Here is a 25,787-nt window from a genome sequence, read left to right as displayed (position 1 = left end):
TTTGTGATAATGTCTCTTGCCACCTTGTCTTATCATCACATGTGTGTTCTCACCAAACACAATACAGGAAGCAGCATAATTCAGCATTTTACAGTAGTGCTATTGTGTGTGTGTGTGTGTGTGTGTGTGTGTGCGCTCGCACTCCTGTGCCAGCGGTTCAGAGGCGTGGGACTCCACTGACCGCAGAACGGAGAGGGAGGAGCATCTGGGAGGCAGCTGACGTGCCGGGTGGAGAGAGGGAAGGAGGGATGTCAACACACAGATGGAGGGGAGCTGTGCCGACTCTGAAGTGCATTTACGACATTAGACACTAGTCCCTGCTTTTTGGGGCAGGACGCCTCTCTGGACCGCCTCTCTGGCAGTGTGAATTTTGGCAGCGGTGGCCTGTCCGAGCTCTGTCATTGTTTTTATTCCACCGTGCTGGAGAAGGCTCGCCGGAGTTCGGATGTGTGTCTCAAGGTGACATCGCCAGAGAAGAAAGCTTGTGCAAGTTTCTGGAATCTCTTTCTTTCTCGTGCCTGATCCCTTCATCCTGCAGCACCGTGAGTGTGTGTGTGTGTGTGTGTGTGTGTGTGTGTGTGGACCTTCTCCGGGCTATGAGGGCCTAGCCGGCCCCCCTCTACCCCCCACACGAGGTGTTCCATCTGGGGAAGCTGGATCCTCCGTGCAGAGATGGAGGGCTACCACGACCTCCTGCAGGCCGGCTCCCAGCTGGAGAGCACGCTGCAGCGTGAGTACGGCACCCGGTGTGTGTGGGGGTGGACCGGCGGTCGGTCCGCGCTCAGCGCCAGGATTATGTGGGCTATTTTTAAAACACAGGCCAAGTCTATGTTATTCCATATCCTGGGTCGCATGCTGATTAATCTGCTTTTACTGTACACAGATGTTTTGAACTATATACATGCACGAATATTTATTCCTTATTTCAATCACAAATGTCCTGACAACAGCGAGGTTGAGCATATGGATTTAAGCCCAACAACCAAAACAATGGATTTTTAATTATCTTAATGGTAGATGAATTGTTGGTCATGCTGCTAATGAAATATGAATGCTGAAGGCGCCACAACCCTAATCAGCATCACTAAACCTGATCAGGGTTGAGCATCACAGGGGGTAAGGGAGTAATGTGTTCTTGTTTTTTAAACCTAATTCCAACTGTAATTTTGGGCCAAAATACCAGTTACAGACCATACACCACATTAAGACTGCACAATTCCTGTATTCTCTACACCCTCAAATCAAACGTGGGTTTTGACGACACACTGATGCACAGATCTGCTTAAGTTCTTTACACAGAGTTAGAGATCTCATTTTTCTACGTGCTCATCCACATGGATTATCTGTGTGTATGTGTGTGTGTGTGTGTGTGTGTGTGTGTGTGTGCCCGAGAGGAGTTGGCCTGGCCTTCAACTGAATGGGTGAAAAAAGCACCTATTTTTACCTGCTGCCTTGTTATTTGGCTCGATAGTGAAGTGCTTGTAACACGAGCCAGCCATCCCTCTCAACCAGAGAGAGAGAGAGCACTGCAGTATGGGCCATGTAGAGAGGTGCAGGCACATAACCCCTCAACAAACCTGGTGATGTTTGAGGTGAAAATGATTAGATAGTAGCCTAGTGGGTAAAATATTCACCTAGGAACCAGAAGACCCAAGTTCAAACCCCACCTATCTCAATCTACTGATTATAAGTCACTCTGGATAAGGATATCTGATAAATGTCTTAAATGTAAGTGATTGTAATACACAGCAAGCACAGCACATGGTGACACAATGAAATGTGTCCTCTGCATTTAACCCATCATCTTAGTGAGCAGTGGGCATGACAGGCGCCTGGGGAGCAGTGTGTGGGGACGGTACCTTGATCAAGGGGACCTCAGTGGCATCTTGGCGGTTCGGGTTTTGAACCTGCAACCTTCAAGTCCACTTCCTTACCCACTAGGCCTCCACCACTTATCAATGCACCCCATTTGGTTGCTCGATTGGTATCTAACAACTCCTCATTGTAAATTATAGCCAATTGAAGTGGACAACTTTAAAACCACAGTGCTGTAAAAAAAGGTCTCCATCCTCGGCAGGCCACAATGAAATAAATGCTAAATGGACAAGTGGCACTTTGCAGGCTAGACTGAGAGGCACCACACTACATTCTTTACATGTAATTCCATCATGCCAAACACAAAATAGTCTGGACCTCAGAAAGAGGGAAGTTTTGTAGAGGAAAACCTTCAGAGCCCCGAAATTAAGGCAGTAGTTCAGATCTAGTTGAGCTGAAGCCATTTGCAACTGAAGAAATGGCTAATATCAATCAAGACAAAACGTTCAAGCCTCCAAGGGCTAGGCTAAAGGCCAGTTTTGGATTGATAAACAAATAAAAAAAATCACTGCTTTTGCACAATTATATTACAAGAAATGATGGTTTTCAATATTTAGTAGTCTGTTGTAAAATATTGTTTACCCACAAAGGACGGCAATTTTGTCCTTAATTAGCAAATATGTGCTGAAAATGAACTCTGGTGTAATGTTTAGTAGGACAGAATGGTAGTGCTTAACATTTTATTTTATGTTTACCACTCAGAACAGGAGTATGGCAGAGTTTCAAGTGGGTGAGTTTCAACTCTAATTTAATTTCTGATCACAAGGGCTAACCTCAAAATGTAGTATATTTATAATAAACTCAATATGTAATTTTTAGGCCTTGATAAATCTTCTGACCTTAATCTTCTTGTAGAGCTGAAATCTCCTCGGCCAGTATACACTGTTTATTTTTACAGGCATACCTTGGCAATGGGCAAAACCCAATTTTACCTTGTTAAACCCATTTCACCACGTGACCGTACCTTCACATCATTCAGTGCATTTTCATCGTACATATTATGTTGTGTATTATCAAATAAGTAAAAATAACAAGATATGATATTAGGACATTTGGTAAAAGTGCCTTTACATCAGGCACAGAGAGACTGTGGCTCTCGGCACCTCTACTGCCAAATGAGCTGTCAAACATTCACCCATTCTGGACCTCCACAGGTCATCAGTATTTCCTATGAACACCACCATTCCTACATGAACTACGTGGATTGTTTTTTTGGGGAATATGGCTGAAAATGAGTTTTCAGAATTGTTTCAGTCCACTGGGCCAATCCCCTTATGAAAGGAAATCCCCCTTTGTTGGAAACACTGACCTCAAATCAGCAGTAGGGCTTATCCATGAGGATGGCCTTGTTGATTGTGTGTGCTCATGTCTGGTTTTGTGTATTCTGGCCTGGTTTCTGTAAATGAAGATGGTTCCACATTGTCTACATAATGACTAGAATGTCCTGCAGAGAAGCGCTAGGCTAGACTTCAACGCCTGCATGTGCTTCTCCGCAGTGTGCCGTCAGGTGGGAAATGATGTAGTGCGCTCAGGAAGACAGTGTTTGGCTGCGGTGAACGAGTGCCTCTGCAGTATCTGTAATATACAGGAACTCCACCAAACATGGACATTGTGGAGACTCCCGGGACTGTATCCGATTATGCTGAGCTGACAGTGTGTATTTCTTCTCTTCAGGGCCCTGTGTGTGTATGTGTGTGTGAAGATCAGTCGCAGTCTCAGTATAGGGTATAAGACCCTGAAAAACTTTGTCCTGATATTGGTGGGTTAAATTCACGACACTTCCATTCTTTCTGCAGCATGGAACAAAGCCGCTTCAAATCATTTCCAAGTGAACAACCTCACATATTCCAGTTTGCACTGATGATGTTGTGTAGTAGTTATGAGATGGAGGGAGGGACAGAGACTAGTTCATGCAGCGTGATGATGCTGCAGAATTTCTGATTGCTGGTACAAAATGGCTGGCCTGGCGGTAAACAGCTAGAGCTGATCAGGTGTCAGATTTCTCTGCTCTGAAATGCTGGCCAGGTAATAATGGTGAAGTTGACTGGTCTGCACTGTACGCCTGCAGCATGGTAGCCACACCTGGCTAGTTCCTTAGTATCAAGTTTTATCATTTCTACCCAGCTCTAAGGAGTTTAATTACATAACAATCAATATTGCAGTTTATAAAAAGCTTTTTATTCCTGTGATGCTGCTTTAAATACTCTAGAACAGTTTGAATTGAAAATATTATAAAATTAAATTGTTCATGTTAAACTTAGAATTAATGATGAGGTCAAACCCACCAGACACTGATATAGACTGATGTTTTATAGTTTTTCATCAGTGCCAATGGTAACATCATTGCAAAATGGTTTTCTAATTATTAAACTGACAGACTTGCATTAGTGAACACAGCATAATTCCATTGGAACTCAAAACTAATAAGGAGTCTCTCTACAGACATCCAATTCAATAAGAGAAACTTTATGCACAGGATTTTTTTTTATCAAATCCTGCAAAAAAATTGCAGGATTTGCAGTTTATTTTTGTTGTTTGGTGCATTTAAGATGAAACTATTTCATAGTTTTAATGTTAGAATTTTGCTAAACTTTGATATACACTGGCAGTGGTGGCCTAGCGGTTAAGGAAGTGGCTCCATAATCAGAAGGTTGCCGGTTCGAATCTCAATCCGCCAAGGTGCCACTGAGCATAGCCTCTGCTCCCAGGGTGCCTATCATGGCTGCCCACCCAATCAGTTCACTTTCATTTTCATGTCGACAATTTCAAAAAGTCAGGATGAAGAGAGCGGGTCCTTTGGCCAGTTCCGTGTGGGTCGGCCCATGCCACACCTGCCTGATACCCGTACTGTTAAACTCTGTCCCTGAGCCGGAGGCCAGGTGAGCTTTTGTTTGGAGACTCATGAAAGATTCACTGTCGACGGACTCCTCTCATTCAGACACCTCTCATACAGCAGACATGCCACGTGTGAGCCGTCATGCACTTTTAATTTGCCTGCTAAATAATGCACGACCAAACCATGTGTTTGTGTCGTGTTTTGTTGTGAAGCTAAACCCAGGACGCTACTTCGCTTATTGAAAACCAGGTTGCTGTTTGAAAGGGTTTATTTTAGGCCCTGAACTCAGTAAAATGTCATATATTTTATAGCTAGTAAGAGCCTATTAAATGTCAGAGAACAATGTAAATACGCACAGTCTCACATCATGGTAACTGCTCGAGGTCCAAAATTAGGCCTCTGAAATTTAAACTCTGAAACTTCCAAACACTCTTGCATGTCCACTGTGTGTTTCAGTGGCAACTGTGACGTTTTCCATTTACATACACCTCGTAAAAATGTCTGTTTTAAATGCCTGCTTGATATGGTCGCACAATGTGGATGCTCACATTTTTTCTTTTTTTTAATGCCAGTGTTTTGTAAAACTAAATGCTGTTTTTGTAAAAGCTTAATGTTCCATGAGTAGAATCTGTTAAATAGCTTAAAATAGCCAGATCTTGAATCTTGTATAACTGCATTTAGTTTATCTCATCAAACGATATGTTGTCCTATACACTGCACAGCAAGACTAAATTATTCTGTTATTGATTGATTGATTGATTGATTGATTGATTTATAGTTCCCCCATGACATTTCAAAACTTCTGGATGCTGTCATTGTGGACATGTGCCTGAATATAAAGGAAAGGAGCCCACAGAGTACTGGTTTTGCTTTGTTTTTAATGCTCGATTTTTGGAATCATGTTGCATGTATGTAATGTATTTCTTTTCAGAAGTTACGGTCCCATTAAGCTTGAAAGAGGTTGGTGGCTACATTGAAAAACAGGTGGCCTATTTGTCAGGTGAGTTGTTATATTTCATAAAACTACAGCAAACATTACTACCGGAAAAAATACTACTGCTATTACTAGTAAACTTATTGGTTCAGTTTCTCATTCATGGATGAAGTCTAGTCCTAGATTAAAAATGTTTTGAGTTTTAGATTTAATCCATGAATGTGAAACTGAGCAAATGTTAAAGTTTATGCAGCTCCTCTTGACTAAAATGAAGAATGGTCTTTATTTCATGGTCTCCAGGACCATGGGAATGCTCGGTCACATAGACGCTGAAACCAAGTTATGCAACGTGTCATTCAATCTCTGACATCTAAGTAAGGTCTCTTTCTCTAAGCATGAACCCCAGAGCTCCTTCTCTGGTAATGGTGGCCACATGCCGGTGTTGACTTCTCAACAATTAACACAAACTATCCTGATTGGGCATTGGCTCATTACAATGGTTCTGCCTGACAGATCACTAGTGACGGACTTTCTGCAAATTAATTTCTGTCCTGGAAAAGGTTAATAGTAGACATTTATGTGTGACTATGAAGAAATTTCAGGGAAGTTTCATTATTATTATTATTAATATTATTATTATTTGTGATTGAGTGAATGCTGGACTCATGTATCTTTTGGAGCCACTCAGGGAATGGTGTATAGTGTTGCTGATTTTAGCCACTAGGGGGTGTATTTCACTTGAGGAATTGGTGCAGGTGTTAATTTACAGTTTACACTTTAGCTGACAAGGTTTGGAAAGTGGAGGAAACACTTTATTAACCTGATCTACCAATTAACAAATCTGCCAGATATTACTGGTAGATCTGGAGCAGATTTTGCAGAAATTGCACACCGAGAATTTTTTTTGTGTGATTTTATTTAGGGGGTCGAGGTGAGGATTCCAGCGTCATCATCACTCTCCCAGAATGCTCTGCTTTCAGCGACATTCCTGTGGAGGCCCTGGCCAAAGTCCTCACATACCTCACACTAATCCCACGGTGTGTAGAGAATATTCTCTCTCCATCTGCATTGCATACCTTTATGTATTGATCCTGTCCTATGATTCAAAGATTTTACTGGAATTATTGAAATAAATGTCTCTCTGAACGCATCCAATTTAAAGAAACAGCACCCTGTAATATTTTTCAGCAGTGTAAATAACTTCTTCAGTGTAAATAACTTTTAAAAATCATAGCACAAAAACAGTTGTGAGCCCTATGCATCATCTAGATATGTGAAAATCCCAATAACCTCTATAGAAATATTAAAACCTTAAAAACAATGATCATAACGTATTGTTCATTTTGTAGAGCGCGGCAACCAGGAGTAAAGTTTATCATCATTTTGGACCGAAGGCTGGACACGTGGACTTCAATCAAAACTGCACTTGCTCGGATTGCGGTGAGGAACTCATGTTTGCTTGCTTAGTTAGGGAAGGTAGATGGTACACATGAGGGAACAACCTGATGGAGAACAATTGTATAATGAAGACTCTAAAGGGGTTTGGTACTAGCAGCCAGGACCAGTACCAGTTCCAGTCAGTACCAGGAGTTTTGTTTGGGGTTGTGATGGTGGTGGTGAAATCTTCAAAATCTCCCATAAAAGTGTTAAAGTGTAGTGATTGTCACATGTACACAGCAGCACAGCACACGGTGCACACAGTGAAATTTGTCCTCTGCATTTAACCCATCACCCTGAGTGAGCAGTGGGCAGCAGTGTGTGGGACGGTGCTTTGCTCAGTGGCACCTCAGTGGCTTCTTGGCAGATCGGGATTCGAACCGGCAACCTTCTGATTACGGGGGAGCTTCCTTAGAGTCATTAAATAAAAACCAAGTCAGTCAACACGTAGAAGATTTTATATAAAAAAAAAAAAACAGCCACTGGTGACTATATTTGAACTTTGTATGCTGTCATCCATGAATTTAAAGAGATATGGAACTTAACACATACAATTAGATTTAACAAATGTTTTTTTTGTTTTTGTTTAGTTGGCAAAATGTCGCACCCATTTGGTACTTGATGCAATCATTTACATCGACCAGTCAGTGTCACTCGTGTCCTTTGGAAGGGATATTTCATCCTGGAAGACATCGTTCCTGTCTGGAAAGAAATATTTCATGATAATTTCATGGATAAATGTTGATCACTCACTATCTCCTTGCTCTTCAGTGACGTTTAGGTGTGTCACCCTGATTGCTGTCACTTGCCACTGTCTGTGGGACACTCTCAGAGTTTCTGTGGGCTATAAATACTAATCTGGTCAGGAACTGGGGAGATCTTGCATGCGCCATGCCCTTGTCCTGCTGTCCATGGTCCTGAAAGGAACCTTCTCTGATGGTGACGTCACTCTGCACCGCAGGATTTACTCCCCGAAACTCGGTGTAACGTGATCGCGCAGGACGTGCAGATCGCAGCAATTTTACGTGATGACGCCTCGCCGGGGGGGCGGGGCTGGGAGGGAGAGGTGGAGGTAACGCGGACGCCGCCGCCGCCGCAGCCGTAGGCGCCACGGTCCAGGATGGGCGAGGTCCGGGTTCTCCATCGCCCCCGCCAGACCGGCTTCCCCATGGGCGAGCAGCACCGATGCGCGCCCCGGATGCGGCGGGCGGCGGTAACGGGCTTTTATTACCGCAGGACGCGCCGCCGCCATCACGAACTTCGCCGGCTGCGCTGCGGCACTTTTAGCTTAGTCATGCAGACCGGTGCAGGTAGGACGTGACCGATCCACGCGTGGGACGGGGCACCCGCCGCCGCTGCTGCAGAGGGCGGATGAATGTCACTGCGTTTTAACTCCTGTTTGCGTGGATGCGGCATTGATATCTATTATTTAGTGATTGGAATAATAATATATTATTTTTTTGAATGGCTGGATCGAGGTAATCCCAACTGACACGTGTCTGATTGATCAACTGATCTGCATTGACGAAGTGATTGATTGAAACAAGCTAACTATGTCAAGCACGTTTGTCCTATCAGTCCCATTTGTGATGGTGTTGATTCAGGGTTTGTTTGTGTTGGTGGTGGCTTAGAAGGTAAAATTCTCATTTTATCACCTTCAAGTTGCAGGTTCAACCCTCACTGCCTACCATTGTGTCCCAGAGCAAGAGACTTAACCCTGAGTAGCTCCAGGGAGACTGTCCCTGTCCCCATAGTCAGCAGTGTCATTTCAGCTCACGACCATCTCAGCCAAACAGCGATCTTGTGTGATCTCTGAAGCTAAGCCGGGTCAGGCCTGGTTAGTACTTGGATGGGAGACTGCCTGGGAATACCAGGTGCTGTAAGCTTTAACTGTGGTCATTGGTGACCTAGTGGTTAAGGAAGCACCCCCGTAATCAGAAGGTTGCCAGTTCAAATCCCGATCTGCCAAGGTGCCACTGAGGTGCCACTTAGCAAAGCACCGTCCCCACACACTGCTCCCCGGGCACCTGTCATGGCTGCCCACTGCTCACAAAGGGTGATGGTTAAATACAGAGGACACATTTTGTTGTGTACACTGCATGTTGTGCTGTGTATTACAATGATATTCACTTCACTTTCACTAAATTGTGGTAATTGCAATGATTGTGATCAGTGTATTTTTTGGCATTGTTTTAGTTTATCCATTTCTCTTTCCTTACCGGTAATGAAAAGTAGACAGATTTACCCAAGTCAATGGTAATAAATTCACAGGTTGAAAATCTGCTTACTCTCACAATGTCCCTGAACACAACAATTAACCGCACTAGAAATGTCTCAGAATTAAAGAGATGTACATGTAGCGGGGAGGCAAATACTTTGTGAACTTTCTTTGCGGTCAAACACACACATGCAACAGAAACATATTAATACCAGGTAGGAGGATGTTTGCTATGTAATCCATTGAATCCATTGGTGACCGAGCGAGCAAGGAAGTGGCCCTGTTATCGGAAGGTTGCTGGTTTAAATCCTGACCCGCCAAGGTGCAACTGAGCAAAGCTCACACACTGCTCCCCACCTTTCATGGCTGCCCACTGCTCACTAAGGGAATGGATTAAATGCAGAGGACACATGCGCTGTGCTGTGTATCACAATGACAATATTTGACCTCTCTCTCTCTCTCTCTCTCTCTCTCTCTCTCTCTTCCCTCCAGGCTTCTTTTCCAGGGAACCTTCACCTGGTGCTGGTCCTGAGGCCCACGAGTTTCTTCCAACGGACGGTCACCGACCTTGGCTTCCGTTTCAGCCAGGAGGACTTCATGCTGAAGATGCCTGTAAGGTCCAGCAGCACAAAGGCAACAATATTTACCCCACAGTAGAGCTTGATTATTGTTATCCTTTTCTTCTGGCCTAATGTGATGGAGCAGTGTGTGTTCTTGTATTTCTAGGTGGTGATGCTCAGCTCGGTCACTGACTTGCTGCGCTACATTGATGAGAACCAGCTGACATCTGAGTTTGGGGGCACCCTGGACTACTGCCACAGCGACTGGATTGTCTTGCGAACCGTTAGTCTCTGGATCAACCTGAGCCTCGATTACAATCATTACATTACATCCACACTCACATCTGCATCACATATGTTCAGTGCAAAATGTGTGTTTGTGTGTGTGTGTGTGTGTGTGTGTGTGTGTGTGTGTGTGTGTGTGTGTGTGTGTGTGTGTGTATGTGTATATGTGAAGGCCATAGAAACATTTGCAGTGACAGTAAAGGACATTGCCCAGATGCTCCAGGCTTTTGGGACGGAACTTGCTGAGACTGAGCTGCCGGAGGAAGGCAACGCCATTGAGCTCCTGCTGCTGTCCCACACAGAGAAATACAGGAGACTGAAGGTGTGGCCCTCACTCTGAATATTTTACTGAAGAAATCTTAAAATGGTTGGGCCATGTTGTTTACTTTTCTAAATTATTATCTTAAATGTTTAAATTTAATTTAACACCTGACCTCACACTTGTTTTTTGCGTTACTTCACAATTTCTGCCAAATGGGTACCTATGAAGTTATGTTTTGTTATTGAAATTAAAGTCTTCCTTTAATACATATTTGTAATATTATTTATACCCTATGTGCAGTCTACCTGTCATGAAGTATAGGTCTGGGTCATTTTATGCATTTTATTCTCATTCCCTCTCCAGGGGAATGTGTGTGATGTTTTATGCAATCTGCAGGAGGTTTTTATCAGACGTCACACCTTGTAGTTGTTCGGGATTTGCTCATTGTACCAGGCTCAGTATTATGGAGGTCATCATGCATTTTTTTTCCTGGGTGACAACTGCAGCAACGCACAAATGCAAAATGTGTGAAATAATCTGTAATATTAATGCCAGGCCAGTAGATGGCAGTGTAACTTTAATATTCTTTTTTTATTGCATTAGTGCCTCCACCAAATCACATTTACATGCCCTCCAATGATTTCCACACTCTTTCCATACGCACATTCATTCTCCGTCAACACCAGTGACAAATTTCTTTGCTGCTGATTGTCACAGTTGTCAGTTTCCTGCCAGAGAGTCCCAGGCTGTGTAACAAAGTGGACACTTTTGAAACGCAGGATGCCATCAGATCAGTGCTGAAGGAGGGCCATCACCTTCTGTCCAGCCTTGAGGCTTCTGGGAAGGAGGAGCAATCGGTGGCCCACTGGGACATCAGTCAAGACTGGGAGACAGTGCAGAGGTGCAGTTTACCAGGGTGTGACAAGAAAATATCAAGCTATACAAACCTGAATATACCATTCACTTTTCTGCACTGTCCTTTGTGAACATTTATTATCTTAATTTTTTTGTTCAAACCTTTATTTCAACTAAATAATTTAATACATATTAAATATATTAAATACTTTTTCTGGACTGGATAAAGGTTTCATAATGGCTGTTCCTGAATTGGTCGATTTTGTAGGAGGTCATACATTTTCATATTTAAATGAAAGCAGAAAAACACAGGTATATAACATTATAACATACTTATGTTTCCTTCACAAGTGAAGGTAAAAAGTGATGTAAATCACATCACTGATGGTGAATGATGGGTGGTGTTTGTCGAGCCTCTTGCATCTCTTGCATTACAGACTCCTGGCTCAGCTCAGGGACATGGAAATGGCTTTTGATGGATTCTTTGACAAGCACCACCTGAAGCTCCAGCAGTACCTGCAGCTGCTGAGATATGAAAACAACTTTCATGAGGTACATCTCCTTCTCTGTCCCCAGTTGTCACTGGCTGGCTTTTTTTTTATCATGCTGGAAGAGGTATGTGAGGATAACAGATATAGAGGTAAAGATAGATAGTGATAAATCATATATTCAAGCATATAAAATCTAAAATGATAAAAATTTTATTAATAAATAGAGGCACTTGAAGACCACCTGGGATCAATCTGTACACGCAGCTGCTATACATGTATTACAGAGAACTGTGAAGTACTTAATCTTTTTAAATATTTAAATTACATTTAATTACATTTAATTCATTAAACCTTTCTCTCAGATCGAGAGCTCTCTGAAGAAGCTGTGTGCTCAAGAGAAGGAGCTGAGAGCTGGAGACACTCTTGGGCAGATGGAGCAGATGCTCAGAGAGCTGAGTAACCTAGAGACACGGGCGCAGGTGAGGTCATACACGGTTCATGTCACAGGGTGAGAAATTTGTACAGAATACGTAACAAGATTTTCCTTTACCTGAGCCAACCTGACACAAATCGTGATCTGTTTTGTGAAATTTAGTATTCCTTTTAATATTTAAGCTCTTTAGCGACTCAGCTGATTGAACATCTAGTGGAAGTTCATTCCATCACCTTGGAGCCAATAAGGCTCATGTAAGATTTCTCTGCAACATAGACGGCACTGTTCAAAACTATCAAGATTTTTTTTAAATGTGTGATTCCTCTTACAGGTTTTTTACAAGTTTCTTCTTTCCCCCCTCTGATGCCACTATGATTTATTGCAAAGACTCAAACTTAATTAGAATCTTTACATTTTAAATAAACATTCAATCAAACATTACAATTAATATTGTCCTTTTATGTCCAGAAGCAACGGGCCCTTTTTAGGACATGTTTGTGTGTGGGTTGGCAGGAGGACCTGGCAAGGGCTCAGGTAATGATTCTGCAGGGCCACCAACTGGCAGTTGGGCACCACTATGCCACCGCCCTCATCCTGCAGCGCTGCAACGAGCTTCGCCACCAGCAAGACACGCTCACCACTGGCCTGAGCACCAAACGGGACTCATTCACACAGACACACAACCTGCTGAAGCAGCTACAGGAGGTACTGTGTGCACGCACGCACGCACACACACACACACACACACACAAACACACAATAATGAAGCCACACGCACAAATACTCAATGATTTGATAATGTAGCTAATGAAGTGGGTTGTTTAACAAATATTACTAATTACTATTACTTTGTATGCACCAAATGCATGTGACAGCTGGGTATAGATTTGAACAGAAGCATTGCTGGCAAGCAGCATAATAAAATATTAATGTAAAATATAAAAACATGAAATAGGAAATTAAATACAATGTGCATACGAGGTGCAGAGGAATGATGGACACCAAGGGGTTTGATTGAAAAAATTAACAGTTTATTGTAATACGTCAAAAATATTTGTGAGGGAGAACAGCTCTGTAGATCTCCGGATCGCCTTAGCTTAGAGGGGAAAGATTAGACATAACAGGCCGCATCTTACAAACCAGAAGTGATGAGGGTATGAGGGTTTTCCAGGAAGTTGTGACCACACATGACACGACATGCAGACACAGACATTAACGCTAATACTCAGGGGACAGAGGCGTGTTGTGGGAGATGGAGCCGGCATGGACATGACTGCTTATTATCTTTTCAGTAAAATTAAACTCTTCTTTGCCTTGTCTAATTGATTTCATTTTCAGTGTTTTTTTTTTTTTTTATTCCCCGTAGGCTCAGCGCTGGTGTGACGACGCAGTGTACTTGCTGGCCAATCAGCAAGTGGATAAGTGCCAGTCTAAGGAGGGCGCACAGGTTGCTCTCAGGGATATTGAGAAGTTTCAGGAGGGGGCGCCACCACTCCTCACCACCGGCTCCCACGTCCTGTGCATGGAGTATGAATCAGTGCTCACCCCTGCACTTCAGGTACCACACTGTTAGCTCTTCTTTTTGCCAGCGATCTGGTGATTTTGGCATTTACAGTTACAGCATTTAGCACACGTCCGTATCCATAGTGACTTACGATCAGCACTTTTACATTTTTGCAGATGATCTGTATCCTTATCTTTATTTAAGGCCCTTTATTTAAACAAATTAAATACTCATTGTCATAATTGTTTCGGGCCATTGTGACATTGAGCTTGATATTAATAAATTATACAGTTGCTTGTTTTAAAGAAGACAATAAAATCTTGATATGCACAGAAGCATATAACACATGATTTATTTATGTGTTTTTTTTTATGAAACCCCTGTATAGTTTAAATGAGACGTTTACCTGTGGGATGTGTGTTGCTGTGTTCTGCAGACTCAGGTTGTAAAGACCTTTGAGAAGAAAGCCACAGTGCAGGCCATGATTGACAGCCGGCTGGCCTGCCTGAGGAAACTGGCAGACAAACACATCAGACCCGTGCAGCTGGTCGCCCCCCGGGCAGAGAACCCGCCCCGCTCCAAATCCCCGCTGTTTTCTCCTAAACATGGTACGACAAGCAACGCACATGCTTTCACTCTCTCTAAATCACTGCGTCTCTGCGTTTTATATGCATAGGTTATAGGAAAACATTACGTTTGTGATGTCAGTTTTTCTAAATCAGGAGTATCTCCTCACAAAGTTCAGCTAGAGGTGGCAAAATACACAAACACACACACACACACATACTAGGTCCTCTCAAAAGAAATAAATCAGACATATGGTGTATATGGTTCCTCGATTTCGCAGCTCTCAGGTGTGTGACATATTGATCCATCTCATTCCTTCTTCTCCCATTCTAATGAAGTCATCAGCACTCATTAGAAATCCCGCAGATTGGCGATTGCTAGCCCTCCACTCCCCTCTCTGTCTCTCGGCCTTCTTCACACTGCATTAAATAATCAAAACCGCGGCTCCTCCGGGAGGCGTGTGTTTGGCGGGGGCTACAGCTGCCATACAGTGTTCACGTACATTAAAGGCCTGTTTGATCTGCCGGCGCTGCTGGCGGACCCTTAACAAAAAGCCGAGCCCGCAGCCGCCCCGCTAATGCTGAGCTTGTAATCAGGCCCGACTGCAGTCTTTGTTCACGTTCATTCAACAGCTTTTGTTCCGGCACGTGATCCCCCCCCTTTAAATTAAAGGGAAGGGGCAATTAGAAAAAGAACAGGGAGGGGATTGTTTGAAAAGCTTCTGACACTCCTCTCACTATATCTCTTTTTTGCCCTCTTTTTCTTAGTCTTTTGGTTAGAAGCTAGGGAGGAAAAATCCTTTAAGGAGGGGAGATCAAGAGGGGTCTGTTTTGTGTGATTAGGGTGATGGAAGCGCCTGACGCACCGTAATCTCATATGAAAAGGGAGAGAAAGCAAGAGCGAAAAGGGACGGGGGGCAGGGGGGAAAACAGGAGAAAGAGGAGACAATCAAAAGGAAGCTGCCAATCAGAGCTAGGGAACAGGAGTACGCTAAGGGACTCGGTGCTCATTAGCATTGATGTTCATGCGCAACGCCCATCAAAGGTGAACACTAGAGATTATGCCAGAGGTCAGCTAAGGGTGATGCAAAGGTCAAAATAAGGTCATGCAATTTCACATTTTAAAAAAAAAAAATGTTTTTCTACAGTGTTCTATTTAAATCCACTTATGATGGATCCACAGTCCATACCTGCCAACATTTAGTTTTCATTTATTTATTATTTTGATTAAGCAAATTTCAATTTCTTTCCTTCTGCTTAATATACAAGACAAATGTATACAATACTATACAGTGAAACATAATGAATTACAGTGAGACTAATGGCTGGGTTGAGGTCTGAGACTTTCATACCAAAGCCCGGCCCGTGGAGGACAAATTTGAATAAAAAATGAAACAACGATTCAGCTCCTTTTTTATTGGAAAATAGTCCAGGTATATGTTTTTAAGTTAAACACTTTACAAAGAAGAGCTTATTTGCTGCTCTGAAGCTAGAAAACAGTTAGAATACTTAGAATATTTGTGATTTATCATGTATAGGGCTACAAAGTAAACTAGGCAAATTAACCTTTATTATGAAATGTATGAATTGGTTTTATTTGCTAGTTAAATTGTTTTTTTATTGCAAATGTTGCACAATGGCCTATATGCTGACAATACAAAATCTCCTTCTAACTACTGCAACTGAGATCTGTCCTCTGGCAAACAGTTCCTTTTTCCTTTTTTTCATAATTTTCCATTCATGACATTAATTTTTTATTTTTTATTTTTTTTAACCTATTCATTTCCTCCGGGGCTTTTCTAGCCCTCCATCATCACAGACTTTTGCTCCAGAAAAGGAGCAAACTCAAGCAACTCAACCATTTGATTCCCTGTGATGTATTCTATAACAATATACAATTCACATTTACATTTACATTTACAGCATTTATCAGACGCCCTTATCCAGAGTGACTTACAATCAGTTGTTACAGGGACAGTCCCCCTTGGAGCAACTCAGGGTTAAGTGTCTTGCTTAGGGACTCAATTGTAGTAAGTGGGATTTGAACCTGGGTCTTCTGGTTCATAGGAGAGTGTGTTAACCACTAGGCTACTACCACCACTACCATACAATGTAATCATAATAAGAATGTAGTCAATTACATTATATTTATTACATTTTCTGTATTATTTATGGGTCTATTTAGATTTCAATTCCAGTTTGAAGTTCACCTTTGACTTATCTCTGCCTGGGAAGAAAACATCTCGAAAAAATACCAACTCTCGGAAGGTACTAATACTGATTATTGTCTTTGAGTCAAAAAGAACATTTTTGGGATTCTTCAGGTTGACGCATTGAAGTAAACCATGAGTACTTTTTTTTTTTTTACTAAATTCTGTAGATCGAGGTGATGCATGAGTACCAGGAGAACCACAACTGTGTGTCATGCGGTGTGGATGGAGATACTTCTGACCTCCAGAAGCGGTGAGCATGTAAAGGCTTTATTTTGACACACAAACACAGGCAGACTGCACATACATACTGATTTTTTTATATGAAAAATGTCAGGGAGCAAAAAAACATCTACACTTTCATACAGATAGACGAATAACATTTACCCAACATTATTTAAGATTTTTAATAAGGAAATGATAAAAAATGATCAAGGATGATTTACCGTGTTCTGTAGTGTACTGATTTCCTTTACAGAATCTATCGGAAGTTTGTAAGAATTTCTTCAGCTGTTTTTTCTTCCATTTGATATCTAAATATTTATTTTCCCCCAAAATGGACTTCACCTCACCTGTTCTCATCAATGTACATCAATGATACAATGTTTTGCATGTCTGATTCATAAATAGACATCTCTCTGTGTATGTGTATGCAGTCACATAATGAAGGAGCTGATTGAAACAGAGAGGACTTATGTTGAAGAGTTGCTGTCAATCTTACTGGTGAGTCTTCAGCACTAGATGTATAAAGATGCAGCACCAGGTCTGCTCTCGGCATATTACCATTCATCTACAATCATACTGTAAATGTGTAAAGTGTCTACAGGACACTGCTGGAAGTTTATATGAGGTTCTTGTACTCTTGGTTGAAGTTGCTGAAACATCCCAGTTTGTCAGTACAGTTCCACAAATGTTTCCACATTGGTTTTACATGGAAACTCTCTGTAGTAACTACGGTGATGATGTAATGTTGGTGATGGGTGTGTACATGGTGTGTGTGTGTGTGACACTGAAGGGCTACAGGGAAGAAATGGAAAACCCTGTTGTCTGCAATCTACCTCCCCCTGACCTACAAGACAAGAGGGACATTCTGTTTGGGAACATGCCCGATATCTACAACTTCCACAGCAGGTATCAGTATCCAAACACACATGCTGCTTCACAATTGTACACAAAATACTGCCCCCTCATTGACGGAGAAAACATTTGCCAGGTGGCTCCATTCGGATTCAGAAGAAGAAAACTGAATTTTGACGACATCTAGAGACAGTTGGAATGTAGACAGGAAGGCACAACTACAGATGCTCCTCAACTCGGACAAACTTTATTCCCCTTTCATCTCACGTTACAAATGCCCCTGTTATCCAGTTTCTGCAGCTGTCGAGCTTTTAGATGTTTGGAGAAGGCAGTTCCTCCTGCTGGGCCACCCCTCCTGCAGAGTTAAATGGCCTAATTGGATGACTGTGTGAAGCTGTTCTGCCAATTACAGCAGCTTAATTACTGTTTAATGGCTGGTGGTCAAATAAGAGATTCAATTAAACCAATGAGAGCTTAGCCGGAGGGAAAGCTGGGAGGATTCAGCAAGCTGACTCACTCATGTTGAAGTGGCCCGAGGCATTATGGGAAGGGCTTCACACATATCACTGGCTGCGCTTGACTTCTGACCTTTTGCTGGCAGGCTTTTCTTGCAGGATCTGGAGGGCTGTCTGGAAAAGCCAGAAACTGTGGGAGCCTGCTTTTTACAGCGGGTAGGTTTGAGTGCTAGACTTTGTGTTTTTTTTCTTTTTATTATTCTTGTGTGTGTGTATTTATGTTTTATTCAAAGGCTCTCGTTTTTTTTCTTATTCAGATATAAATAAAAAAAGATGTGTGTGTGTGTGTGTGTGTGTGTACAGAAAGAAAACTTCCAGGTATATGAGCACTACTGTCAGAATAAGCCACGTTCCGAAGCCCTGTGGAAACAGTATTCTGACTGCCCATTTTTTCAGGTATTCATTACTTCAGATTCACCAAATAGCAGCAGTTCTGTGCATTAAAACACCTGCTTATCATATGAACTGATTTTCCAGGAGTGTCAGAAAAAGCTAGAGCACAAGTTGGGCTTGGACTCGTACTTGCTTAAACCGATACAGCGCCTTACCAAGTACCAGCTTCTACTCAAGGTCAGAATGTTGGTCCCATTTTCCATCTTTTTTTTCATACCTGTTCTTAGTGTTGTGCTTACTGAATTGTTGTAGGAGTTGCTGAAGTACTGCACAGGTTGTGAGGGGACCTCGGAATTGCAGGGGGCACTGGAGGCCATGCTGGACCTGCTGAAGTTTGTCAATGACTCAATGCATCAGACCGCAATCACGGGTTATGAGGTGGGGGAATTAACTTTTTTTTTGTGATGTTTTGCCATTTTACAGGATATTTTTGTATGTATGTGTATGCTTAGTGATTGGATGCGTCTCCCCAAGTCCAGACACACACCATCAAAATGTTTAACTCCTCATTTGTGGGCAGGGCAGGGAACAGAAGAACAGAGGAGGACAGGATCATTTAGTCAAACCAAACACAACTGGCAACTAAACATTACTGACTATACACTTTAAATATTTTTTTCCTTATTATTTATATCCTACCACTATTTATTATTACTCAATGTCTCTATGTGATTTCTGCTAATTTTATACTTGTAATTTTTTTAATAAAATTTTTATTGTTTATATTGCTAATATTGCTTTATATATTCTTCTTATGTTTTTTGCCTGTGCTCTGCTGCTAGAAAGTAAATTTCCATGAAGAACCTTCCTGACTGATTAATTAAGTTATACCTACCTACCTCAATATTGTACTATAAATTGAATTGAAGTATGGAACAGTTAGGGATTTTTTGTTATAGATGATGGTTACTATTTTTTTTAAATTAAAGAATGTTCAGAATACTAATAGTATTCTGAATATGTTAACAGAATACGTGTATGGTAATGAATTCAGTATTAAGTCATCACTACAGTCATTTTTCTAGCCATGTACATACCTGTGTGTATATCAGAAGATTAGTATGGACCATATTAGCATAAATCTATCTCTCATGTCTCTAAATAACCAAAACTGTTTTGTTCACTTTGAGGTTCTGCCGCGCCCTCGAATTTTCACGGGATGTGTTGTTTTCTTTGGATTTCTGATGAAACACCGGAGAAAAAACTGTTATAATCTGGTGTTTGCGTTATACAGGGCAAACTGACTAAAATCCATTTCTGCTCAGTAACTGAATCTAAACAAGTGTAATGATTTTGATTATGATTTTTTTTTTGTCTAAGCTGTTTTCATGATATCTTTTGTGTCTCAGGGGGACCTGGCCACCCTGGGCCGTGTTCTCATGCAGGGTTCGTTCCATGTCTGGGTGGGCCATCGGAAGGGTCCAACGCGTATGAAAGAGCTGGCCCGCTTCAAACCCATGCAGCGGCATCTCTTTCTACACGAGCGCGCCCTTCTCTTCTGCAAGCGCCGCGACGACCACGGCGAGGGGGCTGACAGGACCCCCTCCTACAGCTTCAAGCACTGTCTGAAGGTGGGGGGTCACCTCCCGGTGTGCGTTATCTGTCGCAAAGCCTTCCTGCACCCACTGAGTGCCAGCTATCTGTGTGAGTTTGAGTGAGACTGTGCCTGGTTGAAGGGGTCTTGTCACACCACCTACTGCTGTTTGCTTGATTTTGGGAAGTGAGGGGAATGTCATGCGTCCCCTCCGAAAAATCTGGTGTGGAAAGTGTCAACCTAAAGCCCTGTAACTGACGTGTTATGAGCAGTGTGCGTGCGCGTGTGTGCATATGCGTGCCATCGCCCAGAAAGGAGGTTAACCTGCTGTGAGCATGAAAGTTGTGTGAAAAGTGTGTTTCCCTTGGCAGATGAGTGCGGTGGGCATCACCGAAAACATCAAAGGGGATGCAAAGAAGTTTGAGATCTGGTACAGCGGCAGGGAGGAGGTCTATGTGGTGCAGGTGAGGACAGGTTTCTGGAGCGTTTCTTACCTGCCTGGCATCTCTAAATGTTACAAGTGATACAGAAGGATGACATTTCTGGAAAATCTCACTGCACATCAGTACAGACATATGGCTTAGTATCTGGCTATAATCAGATTTTCAATAATTACTCTATTTTCAATGCATCTGCATATTCCTCCACATAGGCCCCAACATTGGAAGTGAAGCTCGCTTGGCTCAACGAGATCCGTAAAATCCTGACAAACCAGCAGAAGCTTCTGAAAGGTCTGAGTTACTACTTTCCCCCCCAAAAAATGTATCTGCCTTGTGTTAGTTACTATCTCTCTTATCTCTGATTGGCTCAGATGAGATTTCTCTCACCAACCCTGCACCTGAGCTGATCGAACTGGCCACACCCTTGTCTGAGAGGTAAAGCTGCACAAAAACACGTTTACACATACACACACCAGCCCCATCCCTCTATTTGTCCTCTGCAACATCTCTTTGTTCCTTTGCACATTTTATTATCTGATGTGACCCCTCAAGTTGTCCTAGATGAGAGGTGATCTGTGCGTTTCTTGATAATGTTGATTATGATGATGGTGACGAGGAGGAAGAGGTGACCGGCCGTGTCTGGCTGCCTGCCCTGTCCTCTCCGCTGTAGGACAGTGCGCTCGCGGTCCAGCGGGAGCGTCCTGAAAGGCTGCCTGCCGCGCCTGGACCTGGCGTCGCTCTCGGTGGCCACGTGTGTGTGCCTTCGCTCCCGGAGCCCCGCCCACCATTCCCGCCCCTCCTGCCCCGCCCGCCCCTCCCAGCGCCAGTGACGCTAATCACCGGGGGTAAAACCGCCCGACTTTACCCACGCAGCCGAGAAAACGGGGAGGGGGTTTGGCGAGAATTTGTGCTGTGTCCCCATCATGTCCATCTTTATAATGCCTACTGTCATCTTTTCTTTTCTTTTTTAAATATATAAACAATGCAATCATTCCTTCCATACTTCCATCCCAAACACTGGCAGTTGCTTTTCTTTTTTTTTGCTGTGCAAAGAAAATCCCCCCTTGCTCTGCACTGGTCTGCGCGCTGGTCTTGTTTTGCATGACTATACAAGGAAGAGACAGGCTGGAGGAACCTCTACTAAAAACGTGAATGGAGCTGTTTCTGCTGGACTCGTGCTGCTCCAGCCAATCAACAGAAAACATGCTCCCTGGGCAGCTCTGACACCCGTTGTTCACATTTTTAACATTCATGTGCCTTTTAAAGGTCCACTTTCTAAAATGAATTCAAAGAAAAGTAGTATATTTTGTGGCAGTGAGTGAATCTTGAGCAGTGGTAACATGGTTGTGGGCCTTTAAAAAGTGAAAGAGTTTCTATTTCTGCAGAAACAAGCTGCAACCATGACTAGTAAACCTTGACTTTGGTCCATCCAGCAGATTTCAGTCCCATTGTCCTGCAATGATGCTGTCACATAGTCACTCCTTTGGTGGTCAGTGCTTCCAGCATGGTGGTTGGTCTGAACCATGCAGTTTGCTGGTGTGTCACATGCTGCAGGTGTGTGATTGTGTGTGTATGCGTTGTCTAGTTTGCTTCTCTTGTGTTTTTTTTCAGTAAGCAGCAGCGGTCCTCTGTGAGTTCAGAGGAGACAGAGTCTGTCTGCAGCAGCCCAGACCCCCTCAGCGCGTCCCCGAAACACCGCCAGAACAGACGAAGTGAGTCCCACACACCGTTCATCACCACACACCATTACAACAGATAACCGGACTACTTTAAAATTCATTTGATGATCAAAATTCCTGACTTTGAAACCCAAAGAAAGACATTCAGATGATGTGTCAGCTGCACACACAGAAATAAACAGCTTAGTGTGCATGCATCCCAAATATTATAATGACTCATTCACTCCAGGTCATTAATCCTATATGTCATCCACCCCCACACGCACTACTGTACACGTTAATCCCCACACCATCGCCTCCAAACTCCCACCTGTTCATTCAGACGGCACTGGCTCACAGTTCTGGCTCATTCTGGAACGTTCATTAAAGAGATTAACCCAAAACGGCTTATTTCAGGACCTGAGAAGAGTTAACGCTAAAGCCTTCAGCAAGAGGATTGTTGGTAATGTGTTTAGGTTTAATCCACTGGCAGTTGTTGGTCATAGCCATGTTAAATTAAGCTAGTTGAAACCATAACTTATTAATGGCCCCTTTTATTGCAGTATGGGTATGTTTTCATATTACCCACTACGATGCATGTTTTGTGCACATCTTCTAAGTTCTCTCCTTTCTGGTTTTCTTTATTCTTTCTTTATCCACCGTTGTCCTATTCTATCTTTTCTCCACACTTCCAGGCTGGCCTGGAGCACCTCACTCTGTGGATATCTGTGAAGGTCTGGAGGACTGGAGAGGAGCCCAGCTGTCCGATACAGAGGAAGAGGACGCTGCTCAGCTGGTGAGAGCCTGACTGAGACATACTGTCCCCAGCTACAGTGACACTTTCACCTTTTGTCTTCAAAATGTATTAGAATTACAAAGACAATTTAAGGAAACTAGGACTTTGGTGTCTATATCTGTAATTTTTGGAGAGAAACCTACTTTGTTGTTGTCAATTACAAAAGAGGTTTCCTTCACACAATACATTTTGTGATCATGGTAGTTGCTTAATGAGAAAGACACTTTCCTATGAACCATAGTCTTATTGAATTTTAGACCAATTTCTAACCCTTTATGCATAAAATCCCAGTAACACAGCAACTCTGTGGCTTTTAAACTAGCTTTAGACAAACCTGTAGTACAAAAGTATTACAATAAATGAGCTCCTCATCTAACCAGGACTGTATTTTTATGTTAGTCCAATTTACCGGAACACTTTCAGTTTGTCGGATTAAGCAAAGATTACTCAGCACAAACCAGAATGGAATCCCACAGGTTTCACTGTACATACGCTCACTGTACATACAGCGTCTTGGACAATTAATTGTTAATTATATAGTAAATATTAATTTCTACATTTCAACTTGACAATGATTGACCTTCCACTTCCTCATGCTGAATTCTGATAAGAGTGTCAGAGAGTATTAGTTCTACAGGGGCTAGATGTAGGCAGAACATACTTTGTGCTGGATTTGTTTCTGCATAGTGCATTAAGTTAATTTCTCTTGAATATAACTATGATCTTAACCACACCTGAATCCTCACTATGACCTAACCCCCTTTAACAGGCCCCAGGCAGGTACCGGGCCCTGGCCGATTGCCCAAGACACGGACGACATGACCTTTCCATCAAGTGCGGTGATGTCATTCAGCTGCAGCAGGAAGATGGTGAAGGCCTCTGGTGAGTATAGAGAGAGTAGCACTGCTTTCTGGACCCCTTACATGGCTGACCACTGCGCACTTTCACTTTCAGATATAAATATTTAGCACAGTGATGCGTAAATTCTGATAAGTAGAAAGTGCGTCTTGTAGTGTGACTGGTTGTAAATTGCTCCTGCTATTCAATAGGCTGGTGAAGAATCTAAGTCGCCGGCAGGAAGGCCATGTCCCAGCCACCAGCCTCCAGGTCATCCTGGGAACCAGCAGCCGAGGCCACTCCAACCGGCTAGGAGGTGAGGAGCTACCGTCTCTCACCTCCCATCAATTTGATGCAGTGGTACTGCTGGGGAGTCTTTGCTAGCGGCAGCACAAACATCTGCAGTAGCTACTAACACAGGCATTAAAAAGTGTTGTCAGGACGCTCATGTTGTAATGTATTTCTGCCACTGTTTGATTTTTCCACTTCTGCTCTGTAATTGAATCCCACCCATGCCCATGCCCATCTTTCTGGTTACTTTTGGCAGACCCTGGGAATCTTAAAGCCCGGAAACTCAGCTCTCCATAGAGGACCAGCATCCCTCTCCTCTTGTCCCACCATGTTGGAAAAGTTGGTGCACGAACACCCTGCTGGTGTCAGGCCACCTACTACACCTCCTTTGACTCGTGATTGGAAGCACCTTCGGCCCCTGCTGCCTCTCGAGCAGGACATGATTGAATGTCTCGGCAGCACCTTGTTTTACTGAAAACCAGACCTCAGATACATTCTCGTCCTGAATGGCTATTTTTTTTTGTGTATGTGTGGACATCCAGACAGAGGTATCATCATCCAAAAATATTGATCTACCAGGATCCTATGGATTAGAACTTATAGAATGCTCCAGGACCAACTTTTGTAAACTTTAACCGTTGCAGGATATGGTACTGGTAAGCATAGACAAACCAGTCTTTGTCCCTCTGGCAATGGACTTGAAGCAGGACCTCATGCCATTGCTCCAAGAGGTCCAGGGACTCCTTGGCTGTATGACGTCTTCCGCCTTTGATCCAGGCTCTTATATGACTATGAACATATTTCTGTTATAAGTCTCCTTTTGGTCTGACAGTCGGATTTCCTACAGAAATTGGCCCCTCTGTATGTCCCTTTGCTGTATTTAAGGTGTACATTGAGCTTTTACTCCCGACTGGGTGTTTTATATACATGTATGTTCATGTTTTTAATGTGAATTTCGAGGGCTTGAAAGTCAGAGCCCTCTGTGTGTTCAGTGCCAAATGATGATGTGCCATAATGCCTTCATGTTCCCAGTGTTCGGGGCTTTTCTCTGCTAAAGGTGGCACTGGTTCATTGAATTTTCTGTCCTATTTAGTCCTCCCATCCATTCACAATGTCAACATTGTGTATTAATGCTTCGACTGTTCTATTATTATTTATTGTTTTATTATAATTATTATTTATTTTTGTACTTGGTGGTGCACTATACGTGTTATGGGGTCATAGGTGTCAATCACCTTGAACCCAGTGCCAGTTTAATTGTTATGCGTCTCCATCGGAGAAAGACGTACGCCGTTAATCTCAGACTTCCCATTAAACACGATCATACAGCAAACATGAAATATACCCACTGTGTCGAGCGCTCAATTAAATATTGATTGCAGACTTATGCGAATTTACCACATCAACTCAGGCCTCCCAGTCGGAGGGCCGCCTTTGATACGGGCGACGTTTGAAGTGGAAATTTCGGGATCTGCGGAAGATTTAATAATTTCTTTCTTTATTTCGCCCTCGCGTCGTTCGTGCGCAGCGTGGGGCGGTAAAAAGTCTTCCTCTCCGAGGTGCAGTTAAGCGTCTCCGCAGGTTCGCGTTTTGGGGGCGTCTGTTGGTGACGGAGGGGGAATAAAGACGCATGGCGCACGACAGGTTGACTGACAGATTTTTATGGTTCCGCTCTCCTTATCTGTTCAATACAGCCGCGCTGTTGTAAATAAGAGATAAATAAAGTCATTTTTATATATATTATTTTTTCCAGGCTGCTGTGTAGTATTTTTGAGAAAAA

General features: G+C 42.9%; 1 protein-coding gene across 8 annotated transcripts; it reads left to right on the top strand.

Moving 5' to 3' along the window:
- The first annotated feature begins 230 nt into the window (after nt 1-230).
- On the top strand, nt 231-25,755 carry mcf2a (MCF.2 cell line derived transforming sequence a). 8 transcript variants are annotated; one of them, XM_028959847.1, is made up of 30 exons: nt 231-730; nt 5,643-5,711; nt 6,568-6,682; nt 6,995-7,085; nt 9,793-9,912; nt 10,027-10,143; nt 10,318-10,467; nt 11,187-11,308; nt 11,700-11,814; nt 12,116-12,232; nt 12,700-12,891; nt 13,553-13,744; nt 14,127-14,298; nt 16,442-16,524; nt 16,637-16,719; nt 17,123-17,189; nt 17,482-17,597; nt 18,145-18,214; nt 18,362-18,454; nt 18,536-18,628; nt 18,704-18,829; nt 19,801-20,022; nt 20,357-20,449; nt 20,638-20,716; nt 20,797-20,860; nt 22,037-22,137; nt 22,779-22,879; nt 23,649-23,761; nt 23,929-24,032; nt 24,264-25,755. In XM_028959847.1, the coding sequence occupies exons 1-30, from the start codon at nt 673-675 to the stop codon at nt 24,302-24,304; spliced, it is 3,279 nt and encodes a 1,092-aa protein (XP_028815680.1). In that variant the 5' UTR covers nt 231-672; the 3' UTR covers nt 24,305-25,755. The 8 variants fall into 8 exon arrangements, 7 of the variants coding, with proteins under 7 accessions (XP_028815680.1, XP_028815679.1, XP_028815678.1 ...); XM_028959846.1 differs by having other exon boundaries at nt 9,793-9,933; XM_028959845.1 differs by having other exon boundaries at nt 10,027-10,467.
- The last annotated feature ends 32 nt before the right edge of the window (nt 25,756-25,787 follow it).

Source organism: Denticeps clupeoides, chromosome 18, assembly GCF_900700375.1.
Source record: "Denticeps clupeoides chromosome 18, fDenClu1.1, whole genome shotgun sequence".
Lineage (NCBI taxonomy): Eukaryota > Metazoa > Chordata > Actinopteri > Clupeiformes > Denticipitidae > Denticeps > Denticeps clupeoides.
This window is presented reverse-complemented; position numbering and strand designations above follow the sequence as displayed.